Source organism: Ambystoma mexicanum, chromosome 3q (assembly GCF_040938575.1).
Source record: "Ambystoma mexicanum isolate Mex_15411 chromosome 3q, UKY_AmexF1_1, whole genome shotgun sequence".
In the NCBI taxonomy this organism is placed as follows: domain Eukaryota; kingdom Metazoa; phylum Chordata; class Amphibia; order Caudata; family Ambystomatidae; genus Ambystoma; species Ambystoma mexicanum.
The window spans coordinates 686449053-686473066 of NC_090926.1; the positions used below are offsets into that span (position 1 = coordinate 686449053).

General features: G+C 45.4%; 1 protein-coding gene across 2 annotated transcripts in view; it reads left to right on the top strand.

Moving 5' to 3' along the window:
• The window catches only part of MYH10 (myosin heavy chain 10), a 1173511-nt gene that overhangs the window by 643375 nt on the left and 506122 nt on the right, over positions 1 to 24014 (top strand). For both annotated transcript variants that reach the window (XM_069654592.1, XM_069654593.1), the window contains exon 18: positions 15020 to 15213. In XM_069654592.1, the coding sequence (XP_069510693.1) occupies positions 15020 to 15213 (194 nt within the window). The remainder of the gene's footprint in view (positions 1 to 15019; positions 15214 to 24014) is intronic.

The window sequence follows — 24014 nt, forward strand, 5'->3', positions numbered from 1 at the left end:
GTGGTCACCCTATCACAGGACCTTTGGTTATAGTCAAGGAAGTGTGGGAGCTCCCCCTATCAGTACCAATGAGGTTGACTCTGTGCTAGGACTAAGGATGAGGATGACCTTACTGATGGCTCAGGCCAGTGACAAGTTGAAGACTGGCCAGGCCTTGGCTAAGCATTGGTATGACCAGAAGGCTTCGCTTGTACACTTTCCCCCTGGTGAAGTCCTGATCATGAATCCCATAAGGCCTAGGGCCCTACAGGATAAGTGGTCAGGCCATTACAAAGTTAAACTATTTAGTGGACTTTGGAAGGCCTGGTCAAGCCCCAAACACGATCCATGTAAATAGACTGAAGCCATTCATCCCTACAGTGGAAATGGCTGCTCTGCTCTTGGCATCAGACAGAGAGAAAGAGGAATCTGAACCTCTCCCTGAACCTCTTTCAAGGCAATCCTTCAGATGCCTCCATTGAGGGTGTCATATTGGCCCCTCAGCTGTATCCTAAGCAGTAAGGAGAGGTGATAAATGTGCTGAGGCAATTCTCCCCCTTGTTCTCACTCACTCCAGTTTGTGACCTTGGTGCAAACATGACATTAACACTGGAGATAGTGTACCTACCAAAAGTAGGAGCTATACGATGTCAAACAGTCAGATCCCACATTAAGTCTGAGGTCAACAAGATGTTAGATCTTGGGATGATTGAACCCTCCAGTAGTCCAAGGCAGGTACTTTCAAATTGAGGTTCTGTGTGGATTACAGGGCTCTGAATACTGTCACCAAGACGTATGCTCACACCCCTACCCCCATCGAGAATAGATGAATTGGTGGACAAGCTAGGTGCTGCAAAGTACCTGAGCACCATTGATCTCACTGCAGGGTATTGGAAAGTTCCAAGGCGAAGACAGCATTTTCAACTCCAGAAAGGCTTTACCAGTTCAGGATTGTAGAATGCACCTGCCACATTCCAGAGGTTGGTTAACCATGTTCTGAATTGGTTGGATGAATTCTGCATTGCCTATCTGGATGATATAGCAGTCTTCAGCCCCGCTTAGGAGGAACATGTGAAACACCTTGGGATTGTGTTGCAGGCTCTTGGTCAGGGTTCAGTGGTCTCCCTTGGGCATGAGGTTGGTGGAGGTAGAATGCAGCCTATTCCCAGTAAAGTACAAGCAGTACAAGACTGATCTACTCCCACAACCTGAACCCAAGTGAGAGCTTTCCATGAGCCTCAATGGGTACTACAGGAATTTCCTGGCAGACTATGGTACCATAGCTGTCCCCCCGCCCCCAGACTGCCCTCACAACTCAAAAGAAACCCAAGAAGGTATCTTGGTCTGAGGAGTGTGGGAAGGCCTTTCAAGGCTTAAAGGAATCCTTGTGCCAGGCCACTGTTCTCAGGGCTCCTGACTCTCAGAAATATGTTATTGTGCAGACAGATGCCTCTGGCACTGTGATAGGTGCAGCCCTATCACAGCAAAATGAGACAGGCAGGGAACAACCTCATGTATTCATCACCACCAGCATAAGGACAGAGCTCAGGTGGTCTACTGTAGAAAACAAAAATTCTATTGTGTGGGCCCTAAGGAAACAGAGGCCCTACCTCTATGGGACCCACTTTACTGTGCTGACTGACCATCCACCCTTAAAGTGGCTGAGGAACATGAAGGGAGAGAATCCTAAGTTGCTATCATGACCTCTGCTTCCAAAAGGTCAGGGTTTTCCCAACTCCCTTGGAAGCAGATCCATAACCCAGGTTCCGAGTGCCAACCAGTCCCAATTGGGACCTTTTGGACCCAGTCCTGGCGCCAGTGGCACCAGGCTCATAAATATGCCCAGTCCCAGCGCTGGAAGCACCGGGCTCATAATGCTTGGGTGGACTTACCTGCAGCAGACCATGCTGCTTACTTGCCTGCCAGTTGAGCCTCTGATCCTCTTCTGTTTGGAACTACTTTTCCTGTTGGGTGGGGCAGGAGCCACTCCCTAGATTCAGAACACTGGAACTCTTCTGGAAAGCAGGAACTCTTTTCTTACCTAGGCGTGGCTGTGGAAGGAGACACCTAAGCACCACAGGAGGCTATTTAAACCACACCCGATGGATGAATCTTGCTTTGCGTTATTCTGCATCCTCTGCAGCAGAACACTCATCATGTCTTCTGCATCTGATCCTGGGCCTAAGGAAAAAGGCTTACCATCCTGAATCCAGTCTTCAGCAACACCTATAAAGACAAGAAAGAACAGGTTAGCATTACGGTCTTCAGTGATAGCTCTTCACTTACCTGGTCCATCGGCTGTCACCAACGCCTCGCGCTGCATTCCGGCATCTGAAAGACAAAGGCTTACCTACTCTTCGTGCGCTCCGGAGGTCTTCACACTGCATTCCGGCATCTGAAAGACAAAAGCTTACCAACTCTTCGCACGCTCCGGAGGCCTTTGGCGCTGCATCCCGCATCTGAAAGACAAAACAAGGTGCGTTTAAAGACATTGGGGAACTTTAATACTCACGTGCCATTACTCCTTTCCACATCTAACCCAGTGGGTATTCCGGCACCCTGCAGCCGCTCCGAACTTGTACCTGCAAAACAAAAAGACAGTTAGAGCGCATCGTGAAGCAGGCAACAAGCGCTTACTTACGTGCTTCCAGGCGCTTCTATTCATCACACGCGCTCCATCTTCAAATCACTTCAGCCCGTCATCCGCCATCACCGGAACCCTGCAAAACAAGAGACATCATTACTAAAGACTTTAAAGACATTAGGATTACTCGAAACTTACCGTTCGTGCAGTAAACGACGGACAGCAGTCCTCTGAAGTCAAGAGGCCTGCTCCCCTTATCCAGTGAAGAAACTGGTTACAGCACCCTGTCCCGAGGCAGATGGAGAGCACAGCGTTCACTTACCTAACCTTTGGGGTTCTACAGGAGAAGAGAAAGGGAAGAAGAGAGAGACATTCAATAACCCAGTTCCTTAATCCCATATTTTCTATCTGCAGACATCTTACCCTTCGAGTCAGACATACAGTGCACAGAGGTCCAGCCCAAAGAGCCAGCCGTGTGTTACACATCACCTTTGAAGATACGGTATACGCCCAGTCAAGACCGGCGCCTCTACGGGAATCAGGTGAGCGTTACAGTTGCTCAGGTGGTCCATTAGCCTTAAGGGCTTTGACTTCACTAGTGAGCATAGGCCAGGTTTCCAACATAGCAATATTGATGGGTTGTCCAGAATCTTTAACCAACCTGAACATGACTCATCCAGGGGTGAATAAAGTCCCCCCCATTATTAGTCTGGGAGGGGCAAGTTTTAGGTAAAATTTCACTTACTGCTGTTTTACCTCTATATTTGTCGACCCCCAAACATTTTGCTTTTGTTTCAACCTCCTGACATGACTTTCTGCTAGAGAAGCACAGCCTACAGCTGTGCTCCACTGGGGTTTCGCTCATTATTCTGGGGAAACTGACTTGTCCTTACAGTCAGTACTGGGAAACATTGTTTCCTTTTGTCTTATGACTTTGTTGCCACTTTTGGCAACTGTATTTCAGTGTGCAAAGTACATTACTGTACCGCGCACAGGTTCCTTGTGTTTTCGGGCCCTCTACATCCTTTAAGAACTGTTTTGGTATCTGGACAATGTGCTTAGGAGTAGACTGGTGGCAGCAGAAGCTTTTGGTGTATTTTTATCAACTTTTACCAAGCCATACCGCACTTATCGTGTTTGGCTCATGACTGTGGCTAGTGTCCGTCATGGCCATGCCACAAGGATTTGTCTTCTTTGCCCATTTTGTCCTTTGGTCTTCCCCTTGCTTTTTGTGACACAGAGTCCTTATTTGGGCATGCATTCACCCGCGAAAGCCGGCGCTTTTCGCGTGCTAATGCATGTCACGTGTGTGGGTACCCAGGAAGTGGCCTGGGACTGTCTGGTCCAAATCCACACTACTGGTGCTAGGATGTCTGGTGTGCACAAGAGCATGAGAGCTGCAGTGGTCCCTGATTGGACCACTGCTAGCGTACATGAGTGGGGCAGATCTCCTCATCGACCAGCTGCGGTGCGAGCACTCACTGGACTTTAGGATATGAGGAGGGGCTCTGAGTGCAGACCCACAGATCAACCTCTACACAGAGCCAAGTATCCTGAGAAGCAAAGCAGATCCAAGGACTGTCTAGAACCGTGCAGAGAAGGTTTGGTACCCTGAGGCAGCTTTTGTCCCGGTAGAACCCTGCTGTGCACTCAAACTCTCAAGACCTGCAAAGGTGCTTCAACCCCTTTGAGTGGTGGGACTAATCACTCTCAACGTCTCCTTGGTGTCCTTCAAATGAGCCTTCTCGGATGTGTCCCAGGGCCCAGCAGTTGACTGACCAGCTTTTGCCTTGGCACCTGTGCTGCAGTGTTGCTACATAGTTTTGGCTTGAGCTTTGAGAGAACCCTAGTTCGCACTGCATGGCACCTTCTTGACAAATCTCGTCCCTATTGCTTTGGGCCGCAAGAGAGAAGCATGTCAGTCCTGCTGGCGACTTTCCCGCCTTTCTTCAAGTTTCCTGAGGCCAGCTGCATCAGTGTTTTCTTTGTCCTGCATTTGTGACGAGAGATCCAGCTTCTGATGTAAATCGGACCTGCATCTGCAGCGCCTGTGCACTTTGAACCATAACCAAGGAGGGAATTTCATACTCCAGGCGACCTTCCTCAAACCTGCCAAGTTTGAACCCGGAATGTGCTACGGGCGTTGAGAAATTATACCACTTACTGGTGGCCCCTAGTTGATCCATACTGTTTTTATGCAGAAAGGATCCCTTGTGGTCCTTGTCTTGGGTGGCTTTTGCTTCCTATAGTTGTCTGAAAGTTGGGGACAACTTTGTTCTCCGTAGCAGACCCATCTCAGACTTTTGGCGTTGAATCCCTCACACTCCAGTGTCCTTTTCCAACTTTTCCTTACCATTGAAGTTTGTACGCACAAACCTAACATTGAGAACAGGGCTCCAATCTTCGTAGGGCTGGACTTCTTAAGTTGAGGATAGCCATTTCTGGAGTTGGCCATTGTGTTAAAGTTTGTGTGCTTTCCCCTCCCAGCAGGTTTTGGCAGGAATCCACACTTTACTGCATTGACTGAAAAGTGACTGTACATATATTTTACCTAGTGTGTGTTTAGGTAGTGGTATTACTTTGTTCTTTATTATACACCTATGTTTATTCTGGGCATAATAAACTGTACATTTTTTATATACTACTGTCTAAGGGTAATTCTTGTGTCCTACTGTGTGTGCTCATCCAAGACCTCAGATCACCCCACTACTCCTGAAACCTAGCATTGATTGCTCTCCAAGCTACCTTGAATTTTCCTGGCTAACTTTGCAGAAGTGTTCCCTGTTTCACTAAACAAGGGTGGCCTCTTGAACATCTGTTCACCAGAGCAAAGTTTAGAAATCCATTCTAACAACTCTTTATCCATGGATACTTTGGATGTATCACCTTCTACACCTATGGTGTTGTTCCCCATGCCCTTGACTTTGGAGGCGAGGGAGGCTTTCCAGCAACAGATGCTTGGCGTTTTTGCCAAGGCCTCGGCACTGGTGACTTTGGCCCCGGTTAAGGCCAAAGGGCCCACCACACTTTATGAAGCCAGTAGAGGCAACTCTGCAACCACACGCTTGTTGGCTTGGTTCTGATTCCGCCCTATCGTCACTGCACTGTCCCAATTACGTACAGCTCCTCCTTTGTGTTCTGAAGGCTCGCTGTCCACTCAATCCTTCTCGGTGCAGATTGGCTGTGTGGCCTGACTGGAATATACCGGTTTTGAGGAGGCATTCTTTTCAAATATGACAAATCTTTGTTGAGGACAGAGGGATGATAACTCTTGTCGTCTGAAACCTCCTTACTCCGATGGGGCTGAGGACTTTCCCAAGGAGTTCTATGGTGGAGAGGACATTTTGCATTTGGCTACAGACCTTCAGAAGGCTAGTGATTTGGATACCTATTCAGAGCTGGATATTCTTCCAGTGACAGTACCTGGCAAACCCCATTGTTAATTTCAGAGGACCATTGCCAAGGTTGTGGAGACGTTGGGTTTACTAGGCAAGGAATCTGTTTTGACCTGACAGACATTTAGGGCAAGAAATGTTGCCCTTCAACCCAGCTGTGGCTGCATCAGTTTTGGCAGTTTGGGAGAAGTTGGTGTTGGTCTTCGGGAACTTGCCAAAAAGCATTGTGTGCGTCACATCCAGATTTTTCTCTCTGCACTCTTCTCCAGATGGCTTTGTGGTGCATGATCCAACAGCAGGATGGTGAAAACCTCATCCTTCCCCATCTTGCCCACTTATAGGGAAAGCAAGAAGCTAGATGCCATGGGCCATAACATTGAATCTGGTAGTCTTGCCTAGAGGGCATTCAATGCCACTTATGCATTGGCTAAGTATAACTTTGGACTGGAGTGTAATCGTCGGTCGGACGAAAATGTGCCTACTGAGGTGATGGAGAGCTCAACTCTCTAGTTAGTGATGGTGAAGAGGCCCCTCAACCCAGATTTTGCAGGGACACTGCCAACTGTGTCTGATGGGTACCAAGTCTGATCTACAAAAGCACTCCTGGTGGAGGACATCTGAGTTCGTTCCAGACATCCAATCCAAACTTTTGGAAATTACATTCAATGACTACAATATTTTTAGGTACAAAGGCAGATAATTCCTAAAGGATTTCAGGATTTCCAGGCTTCAAAGGCCACTGTTCACTTGTTGCCTCTGTTCAGAAGCACCCATTACGACTCTTCCCCTTTTTACCAGACTCCCTCTGGCAAGCAGCCACAGTTGTCTCCTTTGCCATGGTAGAGGCAGAGGTGCCCAGAGAGGTGGCTTCTCTGCAGTTGCCATTACCACACAGAGTGGCTATTAGACTACGTACATTTGACTCTTATGGGGAGGAGGTTGTCACTGTTCGAGGAGTGGCATTGCACAATGCTGATGCTTGGGGCTTTTACAGGTTACAACCTCCCTTTTCTTGAGCATTCCCGACCACCCTCCTTCCAGCCTGTCACTGACTGGACCCTCCCCTGTTGGAGGAGGGCTGTCTGCTTCTGAGGAAGTGTTCCATAGAATTTGTCCCCCATTCATAGTGAGGTAAAGGGCTCCTACTTTCTAGTTCTGAAGAAGGATGGGGTAGCAGCTGGCATCCTGGATGATTGACATATTTGAGCTCACACCCCCGTCCTGGTGTTGATGCATTTGTACCCCACATGCAGCCTGTGGTAGTTTAGGCGTCTCCCAGAACTTTGAGAATCCCCATATTTCACCTTCCCAATCTCTACAGTTCGTCAGACGGTTTTAGACACCTGTCTGGGCAGGCGTTTCCCTCATAATCTGTGACGATTTTCCTTCAGGTGGTCTGTATTTCAGTCCTAGAGGTTGCTTCCAGGGCCTGCCTTGCTACATATTCTGGGACAGATGCATCCTGGTTGTGCTGGAAACACAGCTATGTGAGAGTATCTCTAGTCGCTACTTAGATATCAATAAACTCAGTTAGAGGCTGACATTTCAGATCTGCTGTAGGTCATAGACTTTATCGTGAGATCTCCTGTGCAAGGCCCTGCAAATCAGGCTTATAGGAGCGTTGCTTTTGGCAACTCTGTCCCCAATTGACAGTGGTCACAGATGGCTTTTTGAAAGACTGGGGTGCTTGCCTGCAAGATCTTATGATGAGAAGCCAATGGTCCCCAACCACTGGTCCCCAACATCAGCTTTCTGGAGCTCTGGGTCATTAGGTTGGTGCTTTTTGCCATCCTCCCTTTTGTGTGAGGCAAGTGTTGATCCTGACTACAGCAAAGTGTCCATGCACCACCCCCAACAAGAGGGGTCATGTTAGGTAATTGCCTCTGTTCAGGGAAGGAATGTGACTCTGGGTTCTTAAGGCCAGTGTGTCGGAAGTTGCCCATCCTGCTGGGACAGAGAACATCATTGTGAATGGCCTGAGTGACAGACTTGCATCTCTGTCAGGAGTTTCTGGAGAAAATCTTCACCTTTTGGGATGACATTTCTTTTTTTGTTTTGTTTTTGCTCGAGGGAATTTCCTTTGCACAGACATCTGTTGGCCACTTTGGTTGTCAAGCGGTGCTTTGAGCTCCTTTATGCATTCCTGCCAATCCCTTGGTCCAAAAGAGACTTTAGACATTCAGGCGTGGTACATGTTGATTCTGAGCACTCTGGACTAGGCCAGGAGGACAAAGTGCCGGGAGCTTCTGGGAATGTCCATCTTCCCTCCCCTGTAGCTCCCAGCGAGGATGGATCTGCTCTGGCTGAGCCACAGCATCCTGAGCCTTCATGCTTGGTTGCTGAGAGGCTAAGGTATAAGGAGTGGGATTTGTTGGACGACGTCCCCTTTACTTTCTTCCAATCGGGGGTGTAGATTTTCGTCTGTGTGTTGGGAGTGGAATATGGCCCATTTTATCTGACCAATTTACTCTGTGTTGCCCTTCCTCCCTTCCTTAACCTGGATGTGCCTGTAGATTGCCACTGTAAAAGGGTACCTTGCCATAATTTTCCGTTTTTAAGAGGTCTCCTTTGCAAGGCTCGTTTTTCACTATCCCTACTGTTGCAAAGTTTGTGAGGTTTGACTAACCACTTTCCACCATGCCAGTTTATTGTCCCTGTGTTGGATTTATTTTTTAAAAAAACAGTCTCTGGAGAGCAACGTTTCATCCCCTGCTTTTGTGTTCTAGAAGACTGATCACCCTTCGTGTGATCTTCCTGGTGGCCAACTTTTCCGTGAGATTGGTAAGTGAGCTCCAGTCTCTGTTTATTAAACCTTCATTCTTCCTCTTCCCTAAGGAGAAAGTGACTTTGAGAGTGAGGCTGTCCTTCTTGCCCAAGGATGTGTCGGAAATTATCTCTCAGAAAATCCAGCTTGTTGCATTTTTTCCACTGCCACATCCATTGAAGCTGGAGGAGCGATTCTAATGGCTGGACTCTGTGCTGCCCCTTAGGTACTAAGTCTCTTGGATGAGGGATTTAGTAAAGATGATCAGGTCATTGTGGGTTACACTGTTGCTTGTTCAGGAATGGTTCTTACTGAACACACCCTGTCCAAATGGATCATTTGTTGCATCTCTGAATGCTGCACTCTGGCTGTGAAGAATGGGCCCTATGGTCTCAGGACTCATTCCACTCGAGGCCTGGCTGTGACCTCTTCCCTACTCAAAGTACTAGCAAAAGAAACCCAAATGCTTTGGGTTAGGAGGATGCCGCACATTCTAATTTCTGGGTTGGGGTAATCCCCTCAAACAATGACATCTTCTGTTTATTTGGGCTTTTCAGCAGCCTACTTGCTTTCTCAATTGCTCTCCTCTCTTGTTTAGCCGCCCTGCATATACTTGAACAATTCTGAAACCCTTACAAAGAATCCATGCAAGTTCCTACTTGCTGCTGTGGACTGGTTAGGAATGTCCATGAAACAGGTCATCATTAAAAGACAATCATGTGATTGTTTGCATTTTTGGTGTACAGCCACAACAAATTGATTGAAAGGAGTATATAACACTTTTCACTATCGAAGTATTTGTGTCTTTCTACTCCTGCCTCACAGAAGTCTCATGCCTTCAGATCGCTGTTATTTTTCAGGCATTATAGCCTTATTCTAGGCAGCCGCAGGTGTCTCAAATCATCAGTGTTTCATGGCTAGGGCAGAGGCTCTAACCACAGTCTTTTCTTTGCAACATCATTTTCAGTTGGGAGGCTTTGGGTCCAGATTTGATGGTTTCTGCTTTAATGCAAGCATGGTTCTTCTGATTACTGGGACCTGAATATAGATCTCTGGGTTCACCGTACCATTTCAAAATGTCCTCACACACATTTCTTGCATCCCCTTTTCCATCTTGTCTGGAACACATCTTAGTACAGAGGTTGCAGAGCTTCACTGGTACTGGGCCATTTAGCTAGTTCTGCTTCAGGTGCTAAAAAAAAGAGCTGTTATTAGAGGTATACCCAAGTGTGGAAGCCCCTCTACTGAGAATGAACGTGGTTCAAATAACCTGGTCTATCAAATGTCTTCTACTCAGGAGAGTCTATACCCTGTTCTAGCTCAATGACCCTTCACAGAGGATAAATATCCTTTTGTAATGGCTTGGTAGGAGAAGAACAGTAGTCTGGAGGGTTGCCAGAGGTTCATAAAATTGAGAACTGTCCAGCCATCACCTCTTTTGTTTTGCTTTAGCCACTTGCCACAACATCTGACCAGCTAAAGACATTTCAGCACCTGGATGTGTACGGGGACCAACGATTCCAGTCTTCGCATCCATGCTCGCACAAACCTCCTCTTTACCCATGAAGCAGCAGCTTCCTCGAGAAAGGGTATTCTATATGTGGTGTTTCCCTACCTGAGAAGGCAGGAAGCGGGCCAAAGAACAATATGGCCAAAGGACGAGCAAAATCTTTGTGGAACGGCCGTCTTGGGGCGCTAGCCAGCTTTTAGTTCTTCTTTGTGGTAAATGCAAAAGTGCACAAATAAAAAGTATAAAACTCAGTAGAAAAATATCAACCGCCACCAACTCATCCTAGATGCATTGTAAAAGTAACCAAAAAGCCATTACAGGAAAAACCTATGTGGATAGAAGGTAGCCTAATTGTACTTCCCTTTATTAGGGTTATGTGTGCAATTGTAGCAATACAAGAAATTCACTGAGCGACAATCTCCAAATACTAATAGTCTTATGGACTGCTCAGTTTCCCCATAACAATGAGCAAAAGGACAAGGGCGTAAAGTAGAAGGCTTTACCATACTCCGAAAAGTCAGGACAGGAGTCTAAACAAAGGAAAAAGGGAGGGTATGCCATAGACATCTGATGGGAAAGCAGCCGAGCAGGCATTACATATCATAACGAGGTGGTTGTGAACAGTAGATGCATATTGCAGGAGTGTGTGGGGAATATTGACAAGGCTCGTCAGGGTAGCTGTCTGGGTTTGCTTTTGGCATTTGGCTGTGTGGTCTCTGAAGAGGATTGGAATGGGTTGTGGTGAGAGGAGACCCATCATGATGCAAGACAGGCAAAGTAACTGCCTCTTACCTGTTTCCAGGCCTTAACAGGACCAAAAGGACTGCCCTGTTCAACGACTGCTTGGTTCACTATTCACTAACAGTTAGGAAGGGAAAGGGAGGGCCAAGGATAAGTGGGGCGGTTGGTGGGGCTTAGGAAAGGTGCCAAAGATCCAATTGCACAAGCTGACCAACTGCAAAAGAAAGAGGCTAGAAGGCTGCTTAAGTAGGGAAAAAGCAACAAGGAGAATGGCACACAAAATCAAGTTATTCGCGGGTGGGGGGGACTTGGGTCACATACAAGGAACCACTTTAGCTCACCAAAATATGAAAACGTACTTAATCTAGCAAATGACCTACCTGACCTGCATATTGAAAGATGCTCCTGAATGTTTATTATGAAGGCATCGATTGATTGAAGGAAAGTAATACTGAAACAAGTAAGGCAGATATGCTGGGGAGTGAATTGAGTTTTTAGCCTAGTGACTAGACTGGCATATTTCTCAAGATTGATTTTTGCCATTTGAGCTGATTTGCAGTAAATTCAGTATAGTTCAAAACATGTTTTGTTAACTCCCTTGAAATCCCTTTTAATCTGCTTACTGATAATCGTGTGTGGAATATATGATTATTCAGCGTGTCTTAAAGTGTTAAATTGTCCTTCATGGCTTTCTTGGTAATGTTAACAAAAATGTGTCTGAATGACAATTCTTGCTCGTTGTTACTTTATTCAAAACATTACAAAATAATTTAAGATAAAAGAAAACCTACTTTGTGTGTTTCTGTAGACAAATATATGGTGTTTTGTGGGGGGTTTTACTGGTCAGTACTAATGGGTTGGAAATTCATGGCTAAGAGGTAACATTCTTAAGTTTCGGCTCAGTCTGTTAGGATCATTGCAACATCCAATGCCAACAGCAGATTTAGGGTACCAGGTTCATCATGATGTACCCTGGTGTTTGCACAAGCAGGACTCTGTCTCCCATAGAAAACAGACTGGCTTCCAGTTGACTGGATGGAACACTGGTCCCGATGCATTTTTGTAGCCACTGGTAAGTACTAGTCCCAATGATATAGATTGGAATTTGCTTTAGGACTACTTCGGCACCTTTCTGTGGGTTGGATTCCTAGTGGGACCTCTCAAGGTCATGTATGTTTGGTAATTTTTCAACATTGACTATCAACACTCATGTCCTCGCAAGGTGGAAGGTGAATAGTGGGGGTTCTTGTGATCTCCAAACAGGGATCACAGTTGTGGAGTCATTGGAGCTGCTGGTATGGCAAAGGTGCAGAATGGCTTGGATTGAGGGGCGGGGCCGCTGTCTGGTTTCTTGGAAGTGCAGCTCCAGTGTAGGAGGTTACAGGCAGTGCCCAGCAGAGGCAGTTCAGGTAGAAGACCTACAAATATAGTTGTATAGTAACTGTGCTATGTTTTGGTTTGTTCGGGATAAGAGCTTTGGTTTCTTGCCTTCTATGAATTGCTGTGACCATTGTTTCTGCCTTCAGGTCCAGTCCATGCAGGGGTAGGTCAGTAGATCTTTCCTAAGAAAATGGAATTCTTAAGAGCTAGTGATTTAGTTGGTCTCACTGCTTCAAGGTGAGTGAGCACTTATTCATGGTTACTCATGTAGCAATGTTTGGTACAGTCAGTACCTGTGCAGAGCTTCACCATCAGGAAGTGTTGAGGTGCATATTCTGACAGATCCTCATCACGATCTGTCTTTAAGTTGTATCATCCTCTGTTGTCTGCGTCTCCTCCCTGGGTGTTACCAGGGTAAGAGAGCAGATTACTTTATTTTATGGCTTGCTGGAGCTTAGAGGGGTTGCCAATTGGAGGGTTGCATTCATTCAAACTTTCTGGAGACTACTCATTGAGTGGGGGATGCCATATTTAACTTTTCTGAGGTGTGGATTTGACTTGAATCCCAGACATCATTCACAAATTGGTTGCCTCTAGATTTGGCAACTGTGGCCTGTGCTCTCTGAGGCAGGCAGTAGCCAGGGCACTAATATGGTGACTTCCCTATCCTACTTACTCCGCGGTTCAAACAATGCCTGGATTTTGGACTAGATTTACATAGGGGTTCCTGGTGGTGGCAGCTCAGGGATACAACAGTAAGTACAATTATACGAAATGCTGCCACCATCCAGTAGGCCGCACACAGCCAGCTGTCTGAGGATGCTCCCACTGTTAAACACAATGCATTGCATTCTTTGACTTTTAGGGCCAAAATCTAAATGTATGTGGCTTTTAAGGCTTCAGACAACAATCAAAAATGCGTAGGCCTTAATGCCACGGAGCACACGATTCGTACGGGCGGGACTTTAGCTTAGCTTGCATCTTATGATGCTCCCATTCGTTAATGGAAGAGTAATCGGGGCAGACATCCCGAATGTCTTATAAAGCAAACGTGGTTACTTGGCGGTGGTCCGAGGGGGGCGGGGGGAGAGTACCATATTCACTTTTTCTCTGTTGAGGACAAAACTGCTCTATTTTCAATACAGTGTTCATAGGATGAAAAACAACCGATTGACTGGACCCCACAAAAACACTTTAAACATGATTGACTTACTTGTTGCCTTTAAATGAAATGTTGCCAGTCATCTGAATAGGGACTTGCTATGTTTAGGCTTAATGGGTTGGTTTATGAATACCTGGTGGAAGAATTTTCTGAGTGCGCTCTAGTTTAGATATTCATGCATTGCGGATAAAATGGAAATCTTTGTGCCAACGTCGTGTCTGACCTTGGTTAGCATGCAGTGACCCCTGTTTTTTACAGCCTCTCACCTGGTCACTGGCAGTCATTGAAAGTAGTCATCCTTGTGGCAGTTGTTCTGTGGTAAATCTGAATATTCTCCTGCCATTTCCCAGTGGCAGATGCCCATAACTTCAAATTCAATATCCCAGTTGTCACGCATGTTTGAAATCTCAGCAGAAAGGGAAAGTTGTGAAATGCATGGACTCTGAATACCCTGTTCTCAGTTTAAGTGCACGGTTGTGCTATGCGTATGAGAGTCGCCTGCATGGTTGCTGCCTGTACAGTGCATGCTTTGTTGCTGACAGAAAGGGGAGTTAATTTTCTACCATTTTCCGTCTGGCTCCTTCATGAGTACTACACTCACACAGACAGTTGAATTTAGTGGGCCGTCATGAACTATCAGGCTTTTAGAGTACTCCATTCTAGGCCAAGTACAACTACTTTTTCTTAGCACATTCCCAATATTGACCATTGGTTTGCTCAGAAGGCAAATTATTTATTGTCTTTGATTCCTAAGCAGGTCACTCTACACATCTGAAGTGTGTTTATATAACAGTAGTCCTTATACAGGATCCGGGGGAAGGCGAGTTGTTGGTGGAGAGGGCAGGTTCTGTTGCTGCGCAGCAGCCAATCTTTACACATCCCTATATTAGATGCAATAGCTCATCACACCAAGCGCTCACTACAGAGCTGTATTGGCAAGTTCGAATACCGCAATGGCCAATACCAGTAAATGGAGTTCCATTGTGTTGGATTATTAAGAGGATTCTGGCATAAAGTGCTATATGCAAGTGTGCTGTGAATTATTTTCCTTATTGCCGGTGCCTTGATTCACAGTCTTCGAAGGTATCATGACAAGCTAACCAGAAAGTATACCCTGCAAGCATGTGCTGGCTCATTATAAACGCATGAATCAAATCTCCTTTTTATGTTTGTAATCATTAGATTCTAATTTGCATTGCCAAAGCCTGATTCCATTTATTTATTATTTTCGGAAAGAGTGCAGAATACCGGAAAATCCATTCATTAAAGCATTGTTTTGTCAGACCAAAGCTCTTACCCTGTCAAGTACCTTTGTGGCTTCTTGGTCTGCTGCTACTTTTTCACATTTCCCAGACACCAGTTGACGCCACTAAACCTAGCAATATGCCTCCCACTAGCTGCGCACCACCCACCCGCCACCTTATGTTGCCTTTCTGCATTACCTTGCATAACTACGCATATATGCCCATGTGATTGATGGATGTACCTCTTCTTTTGAATTCAGTTGATCGTATTGTGGGACTGGATCAAGTTGCAGGCATGACGGAAACGGCTTTTGGCTCTGCCTACAAGACCAAGAAAGGCATGTTCCGCACAGTGGGTCAGCTCTACAAGGAATCGCTCACCAAGCTGATGGCAACTCTTCGGAACACCAACCCTAACTTTGTACGCTGTATCATTCCAAACCACGAGAAGAGGGTATGCATTCAACAGTCATCTTATTTACTTAGATTCACATGTTTCTCAGTATCTGCTTAGCTGCCAGTATGTCCATCATTTGAAGCTTCATTTTTCGTATTCGCTTTTCTAATCTACTTGTCCATCCAAAACACAATTCACTAAATTTCCAATGTATTTGCTTGGGTTAATGGACTTGAACATTGTTTATATTCTGTTTATCAACTGTTAGAGGAAGTAAAATGGGAGTCCACTTCCAGCCAGGGCCAATACTGTATGGGACCGAGTACATCTTTTACTCCTCCGAACAATCCTCATTCATGCTGCTTCTTCTGGTCTATGACGCCCAGTTTTAATCTTGAGAAAAAGGGTTACATTGTAATTTCTTTTTACAAGTTTATTAAGGTTTTATGCTAATTGCAAAACTCTTGCTATATGTCCACAAAAAGGGTTGTTGGCATTAGTGTGTTTTTAAATGGTGGCGCTTTATGTATGAATGGAGGTTCCTTATAAATGTGTGTATGATTGGATTTTCACATTTGATTTGATGTTTAGAAAGGTTGACAGGTATGCATTGGAGTTCTCTAGCTAGCAACAGAGCACTGTACAGAAGGCATGGAGGAAGCATGGGAGAGTGTGCATAAAGGGGGCCGGCTAGGCAGCATAGGGAGAGGTGACCCATCAGTGAGATTCAGCAGTCAGTCCAACAAAGTGTTCGTTGAAGAGCTGTATCTTAAATTCCTTCCTGAAGTGCACGAGAGAAGGGGGGCAGCTTCATTAATAAAGGTAATGTATTCCTGCCTGCTGCTGGTTAGCAGACTTTTTCCTATGTTCTTTTTCTGTCATGGTGGTGGCGTTGCTGATCTAGGTGAATATACCTTGTTTAGACTATAAGCAAAAACACCACCCGCAGGTTTCCAGTTTCTTTTCTTTTACATAGTGGAGGCCCTCCCGTTGCTCACCATTTTAACACTGGTTTTCTGCAGCCTCCATGGGGGTTGGGGTTTTGAGGAACTAGAATGCTTCACCATAACTGGGGTGGCCTCCTAGACTATTTGTACAGCCCAGCACCAGATAGTGGTCTCATGTTATTAATAAGGGTAAATTGGGTCTTACCTAATAACTGCTGTTTTTTTTATACATGCTGTGTCCATCATGTGCTGCGGGTAGCTAAAGTAACTAAAGTAATTATTTTGTCATAGTATAGCTGCATATGGGACTTGAATGGAGTGTAGATTTTTCAGTATACCAGTGGGGTGTGTTTTCTGTGGTAACCTATGTATTACATATTTATTTTTTATTTTTTGAAGCGCTCACACAGCCTGCAGGCATCGAGGTGCTGTTACAGGAATTTTTTGTTTTAGTTGCGTAATTGCTTTTTTTTTTTTGTCTTAAATACCCAGAGGTTTTTTAGCGCGGACCCGGGGATCGAACCTGTGTTGCTTCGTGTCCTCTTGCTCCCAAGGCGAGACTGTTGCCACTGTGCTATCCTCCCGGGAAATTAATTGAACTGACTTACCATCCATCCTTCCCTCCTGAGGTTAAGCCTGACTGCTTTTCCTTGCTATCTACCTTTAGAAAGTTTTGGCATTCCCTTTTGGTTGGATTTGTTAATGCCATTAGATCAGATGGTTGCTCAGCTGCCACCAGAGGATGTATGAAAATATGCCTAAAAGTTGATGGGCAAGCCTTTGATGGTGGAGGACACTTGAGATATATCCTCATTGGTCCTTGATAAAGGTTTTCTAGATTATAACTTTAGGGTTCAGGACGTTCCACACCTGTTGCATGGATCCTTTGTATATGCCGGACTCTCCCAGGAGATGGACTTAGAATAGCAGTTAAGGCTGGGCTGTCAAAAGGGGAGCAGGGTGGTAAAATAAAGTGATGATACGACAACATAAAATAATGGATTGTACACTCAATTATATTTTTTAAACTATATTCTTTATATAGATTGGTGCAAGATAGACAATGCAGTGTTTTACCGGTAGGTTACTATAATAGGGAGGCCCTAGAGTAATGATTTCCTCAGAAGCCACTAATAACAATTTGCAACTGAAGAAATACTGACCATTATCCAAGTGTATAAACACAAAAAGCTCAGTTATGGTGAAAAAGAAGTTAACGTTTAGGCAGAGTCATCACAAGGTGTGGTTGTGCTCCTCTTGGTCCCAATTGCTTTCTATGGTCCAATGTTATATAGTGTGTCGAAGGCCAATGGAAAACCTGCGGTTGGAGGGGAAAGGAGATGTCTGCTAAGCAACAGAGGTGAGGAAAACTCCTCTCGCCCAAGTAGAATGACATAACCTTGGAAAATGTTTCCTGAGTAAAGAAAGATGAGGCAGTTGCTGTTTGATGATGCTACTCAGGAAACCATGATTTCAGCCTCAGTGGCAAAAGCAGTGCAGAAGGTGGCCCACAGAAAAGTCGCTGTTTTGGAGTGTCATAGGTCATAGGTCGTCGGTCCTATCTGCTGTAAGACAGCACAGGGACCAACAATTGCTGTATAATAAAAACATAAGTCCTTGTGGTGGGTGAGACCTGTTGTTTCCACTGAGTCCAGGGAATAGAGATCTGGTAGGGTTTCCTCTGATCCTATAGAGAGGTCCATTGTATCCTAGAGTCCTCTCGGGGTACACCAACATCAGTGTGGCCTTTTGACCCAGGCTCTTCTAGGCAGGAAGTAGGAGCTAAATGACTGCTTGCAGATTTGATTCCTGGATGTGTGTAAATTGATTTTGCTGAGTACACTTGGATAGCTTATCAGTGGGAGGAGGCTCCAAAGGCTGCAGTCTTTGTTTTTCCCCCCTCAAGGTGTGCCCATTGTTTGGGAGGATTTGTTTGGCAAATTTCCCTGCATAGTTTCTATGGAGCCCCAATATTTTTGCTTTGTTTTTTTAACCTGCTCTGACTTTTTGAGGGGATTTAAAGCCATCAGCTTCACTTCCCTTGCCTTTTGCTTTTGCTAATTTGTTATGGGGAAACTGATCAGTCCTCTGACTATGAGTACCGGGAATCTGTTTCCCCTTTATCTTTTTCGTTGCACATAGCATCTTACAATGCAGCGCAATGGGGATACTTTCATATCACCCTAGCATTTTCCACTTAGGATTTTTGGTTACTTATATGTGTGCCTAAAGACAAGCTGGTGACAGCAATTATATTTTTAGCATTTACCGCATATGTCTACTAAAGGTGGCTAGTGTCCAGAAAGGGCCACACCGTGAGATTTTCGCCTGTTTTGTGGCCATTTTGTTGTTTGGCCTTCTTCTTGCCTTGCCAGGTCAGGAAATCCCATATGAGGTCATGAACTTGGCCGAGACAGCTGCTGCTTTCTCAGGCTAGTGATGCCTTTGTGTGTGTGTGTGTGTGTGTGTGTGTGTGTGTGTGTCTCTGTGTCTGTCTGGCCCAGGAAGTGAATGCGACTGTCTGGTCCCACTCCACATATGTGGTGCCACAGTCTGGTTGTGTGGCAGGAGTGCAACCAATGGTTGTCCAATCGTGTCGATCCATACGATTGGTGGGCTTGGACTTGCTTCCAAGTTGGATTTTGGAAGCAATGTGGACTCCTGCAGCTATTTCTTCAGATCAGCGCTGGAGCCAAGTATCCCCTGTAGACGAACAGCCGGCTGAAGATCTGAAGACTACCCTTGTAGGGGCCTGGAATCCTTTCCTCCGTCTGGCCTGGTGAAGCCATGTAGGACTATCTGATCTGCGAAGGCCCTTTGCAGTGCTTCAACCCGTGAACTGGTGGGACCAACCAGTCAGGATGTGTTTGAGGATCCAGCCATCCTGAGCCTTGGAAGTATCCTTGGACCAGCCGGTAGACTGTCCAGCTCTCCAGTGGGCTGCTACCTCAGTAGAACCGTTGTCGTTCCTGGAACTTTGGTGGTCACCGGATTCGCGATATAAGTCGCCTTCCTACTGAATTTCAGTGTCCCAGCCTCAAGGGATCCTGTGCTGGAAGTACTTGGAAACCTGCTGTTGTCTGTGAGAGTTGTTTTGTAACTTGTCCTTCACCCCTTCACCGCGTTACTCCGACAGCTCCAGCTGGACTCCTGCACTCTGAATACTGATTTGCTTTGGAATATGACTTTAAAGACTTTGAAGAGGTGTTTTAAGCATGAACGTATATTATACGATATAGTGGACATCATCACATCATACTTATACTGTGTTTTGTTTGTTTTGGGCATGTGTTGACCTCTGGACGCACCCCCTTTGGGTTGTGCCTATTTAACCGAGAGCGTGCGCGCACCAAGCAAGTACCGGAAGTACCGCTTTGCCGCGGTACAGGCACAGGTGCGATCGAGGATTGAAGGGTCGAAGGGGCTTGAGGGCATTGCATTGCATTGCATTGTTGGACTCCGTTACTCACAGCAATAACTCATTGTTTACAAGCTCTCATGCTGAGATAGCTCTACACACTAAAAACAAACATGCCTAATAACCCCAAAAACCTAAGCACCCCCTCAAAACCCAACGCTAATATGGCTGAACGTGTCAAGCAAGAAAGCAATCACGTCTTCACCAGTACTACGGACTCCGGTTTTCAACCGAGATATTTGTACATTTTGTGCTGTTCGAAACGAGAAAGACCGCTATAAAGATCGAGTAAAATCAAGAAGCGCATCCTGTCTGTCTGATTCACTAGACGCCAGAAGTGTAGCGGCCGTCCCCACAGGCCCTTCAGAAATATCACAAGAGAAGGACTTGCCGACAAAGATCCAAACGATTTCGGAAGTGACCATCTTGAATGAAGCCAAGACTCCCCGTAAAGTACCACCTAAACCTAATGTCCCACATGCAACTATTCCTACCCCCTTTACGGACATGAGTGCAGTGTTGTCGGACATTTCAACCCAGGCCAGCATTGGGGAGCTGAGCATGTGTAATGAGCTGGGATCGCCAGATTACCGAGCTCGCTGCTCTAGGGATTCCTCATTTCAATCGGTATCAGTAACATACGCACAACTGACCCCTTGTCGAGGTACGTCAGGTCATGTCCCAGCAAGCCATGCGGAACATACGTCATTGATAGTGGTATTCACTGAGGTGAGAGTGATCTCTATTACCAGTTTGTTTAAATTGTTCTAAGAGAAAATCACACGGTAATCGGCCCAAATCCACCAGTTAGTTACATGGATGGCTGCTCTAACTGAAACCAAGAACTTGTGCCTCACAATGAGGAATATGTAATCATCACAGAAAACCTGGATGTCTTGGATGTTTCATCTGTAAAGAGCATGTTGGAGCATGTTCCAACACAACATATGACTGGTTGAACATGACAACGGTCCTGCCGGTGCCAGTAACGAGTCCTGGATTAGTGTCGACCCTTCCTATTTGTCTAATGAACACTAGCAACAACAAAATGATCATGTAATTATTTCTCCAAACATTCGGTCCAGGGTCTCTCAAAGGTAAACAAAAAAAGAGGAGCGTGTAAAACAAAGCCAACAAATGGGAAAACAAAAAATTGCATTAATAAGAATCAGTCTCGTTGTTAAAATATGCAAAACAACAAGAGACCGGTTTCGGATGTAAATGCCAGACCTATTACGACAAAGACCGTGACCATCGCTACAATGGATAAATATCTGGTGATTCCCAGTATGGCGGCACCCTCAGCAACGTGTGTTGGGTCCCGAACAAATGCACCTGCGAGCCACCCACCACTTGATGCATTAGTGGAACTTATTGATTCACCAACAATAGATGAATTGCTGAAGGAACAAGTAATAGTCAAAGATAAAACAAAAAGGAATGATCCGGAAAGTAACATTCCCACATCAGATCTGGAAACTCGAACCTTATTGATCAAGGCAGCTGTAGATGAATATCTTACATCACGCCTCATTAATAACATAATGCCTTTAGCCCAAGTGGCGTGGCGCCGTTGAGTTTACTACCATTCGACCAGCGAAAGACATCACAAGAGAACATCCCACCTTCAAAACCACATCAAGTGGCCGCTGTGTCCTTGAGCTCACTACCAGTCGAGCAGCGAGAGACATTACAAGAGAATAGTCTACCTTCAACATCACATCAAGCAAAGATGACAAGTGGTACATCCCTAGATGCGGTGACAAGACCTATGATGACACAAGACAATCAGCCTGCATTTGATCAACACAGTGTGGGAAGAATATCGGCTCTAGTAGATTCAACACAAGCATATTCTAAACCAACTTGGCCGGCAGCCGCGCATGAGGAGTGAACCAACAAGTCATGGAGCCCGGCACAAGACAAAAATCGGGACCAAAATCAAGTTGATGTAAGAGCACAAAGTAAGGTGCCATCAAAAATAATGCAAATTTATCACACGCTGATTATGAAATGTCGAGATGCTCCATTTGCAAAATATGACCTATGTCGCTCAAGTGCACTTAATATATTTGGGGACATTAATGAATTAGAAGACATCTCATCTAGTGACATTGACCAGGTGGAATTTGTATGTGAACACAATCTGTCTATAGTTGGACTATGGATTAAATCGGGCCTAGTGCTTAATAGCGGTTCCAAGTGATCCGACCGCGGCAGATTTTGCTGCAGCCGGAAAGTTTGCATGAGAAAGGTGCGAACTACCAAATGTTTGCACCTTTCTCATGCTAACACACTTACATACTACGGGGGCTGCAGGGTTTTTCCCCTCAATCCCCTGCTCACTATACTGTAAAGTAGAGTAAGCAGGGTGTTGCTTGTTCGTTCGTTCGTTCGTTCGTTCGTTCGTTCGTTCGCTCGCTCGCTCGTTCCCCTCCAACCCCCCATGAGGAAGGGGCTCACACTAGTCCCAATCCACATGTCTGGTTGCTGAAAGTCTGTTGCTGGGAAGATGTGGTGACACAGTGGCTGTCCATTATTGGATAGCCACTGGCTGTTTGGTGCAGATCCTTACAATTTGTTTATTAATGAGCTGCCTTGCAATTGGTGGGATTGGGCTTTCTCGCAGCCTGAATCTTGGATGAAAGGACTCCTCCTGTGACTGTTCAGCAGTTCATGGTTGGAACAAAGACTTCTACGAAGATAAGCAGCTTGCTGATGAGCACTGCAGCTGACCAACATCGACTCCAGTGTTGTCTAGGTGAAGCCCTGCTCCTCTGTCTTGATCTCAAGAAGGCAAAACTTGTCCTTCGATCCTTGGAAAGATGGGAACAACCAGTCATAGCCTTCTTAGCCTTCAGAAGTGTCCCTGATCCAACCAGTGCACTGATCGGTTCTCTCCTGGGCTACATCGCAGCAGCTGTCGCCAAACCGAATAAATCACACTGTTACCACCTGACCAGGGAGACCTTCATTGGATCTTCTCATCCCACGGGTGTCCTGTGACCACCGCTTTACTTCACTTGCTTTGTTTGGCCCTTCAACTAGAAGCTGTCTCGAACCATTTTCTAAGTACCACCATCAAACAAAACGAAATCCATTTTGTCTAATGAACCTCGCTGTGGGAACATAGACCGAATAACAAGCATGGAAGGAAGGCTGGAACCCCAAACCGAGGTATCTGGAGAAAACTGAGCCAGGGGGGCAAGTCTGCATACCTCTTGCTTTCTGCCTCTGTCTCTTAACTAGGATGTAAAGTCCTGACCCTAACTCCCTCTTACCGGACCTTTGTTGGAACCTGGGTTAAAAATCCTTCCCTAGGCCAATCCTAGTGTGTTGGATTGAGTTCAGTACTCATCAAAACTTTACTTTGAACTTTATCTAACGTTTGGAACTCTTCAATCACCACTGGCACTTCCTATATAAATTTACCTGAAGAATTGCATGCCGTGCAACTGGTCACTTTTGATCACAAGGCCTCAAACTATATTAGGGTTGGACTTTTTAAGAATTAGGGAAGCTGTTTTGTGTTGATTCTAAGAGCACTTAATATTTTCATGCATCTGAACAACTTACCTGTTTTCCACCAGGCATTGTATTACATGCTAATTAAACTGTATATATCTGTTTCATACGGGTTTTGTGTGACAATATCTGCCTGGTATTTGGATCTGCTTAGTGTGTAAAATAAAGGCCCAATAAATAAATGTATTTTTATATACTTGCTGTCTACCTTTAATTACTGTTGTTGCTTTGTGTTGACTCATTGTAGCCCTACACCACTCTCCCCTCCTTCCTGAGACTAAACCTTGTCGCTTTGCTACCTCTCCTTGATTGTGTTTGGCTAACCGCTCAGAGTCTTCCCTGTTTACCATAATAAGGTGGCCTCCCAAAATCCTCCAACCAGGGCTGATTTGGGAAATCCATCTTAACATGGTAGTTGAGGTCCCAAGGACAAACCAACTATATCCTCAACTATTTGTAAAAGATCTAGAATTAGATACATGTTTAGCTGACTTCAGTTCAATCTTGGCAAAATGAAGATGACCCTTTAAAGGCACTTTAATATTATAAGTGAGTCAGGTTTATTCATTCTGCTTCAGATGTGTTTTTACCCCAAAGAGGGGTAAAGGCCGTCAGGTACTCCTTGATCATAGACTTACTATGGAACACGTTGGGTAGATTTTCTTTTTTTATGCACAGTCTCTGCATGTTAGTCCCCCAGCAACTTTTGCTGGACTATTGGATTTTTGGTCTGTTCCCCTGAGTGAGTGGGAACCTTTTTCCACACTCCATCGTCCTTTTACCCTATCTTTGGGATACTTTAGTATTTATTTTTATAACTTTTTCTTGGAGTTATGTTTTATCTCATCATGAATATTTCCCGTCAGGCCGGGAATCCTCGGTAAAAGAAGTTTCACTTGCACTTACAAACTGTATTTCTCCTCTAAACCAATCACTGAACTCTGGGTCATACTTCCCCCAGCCAATGA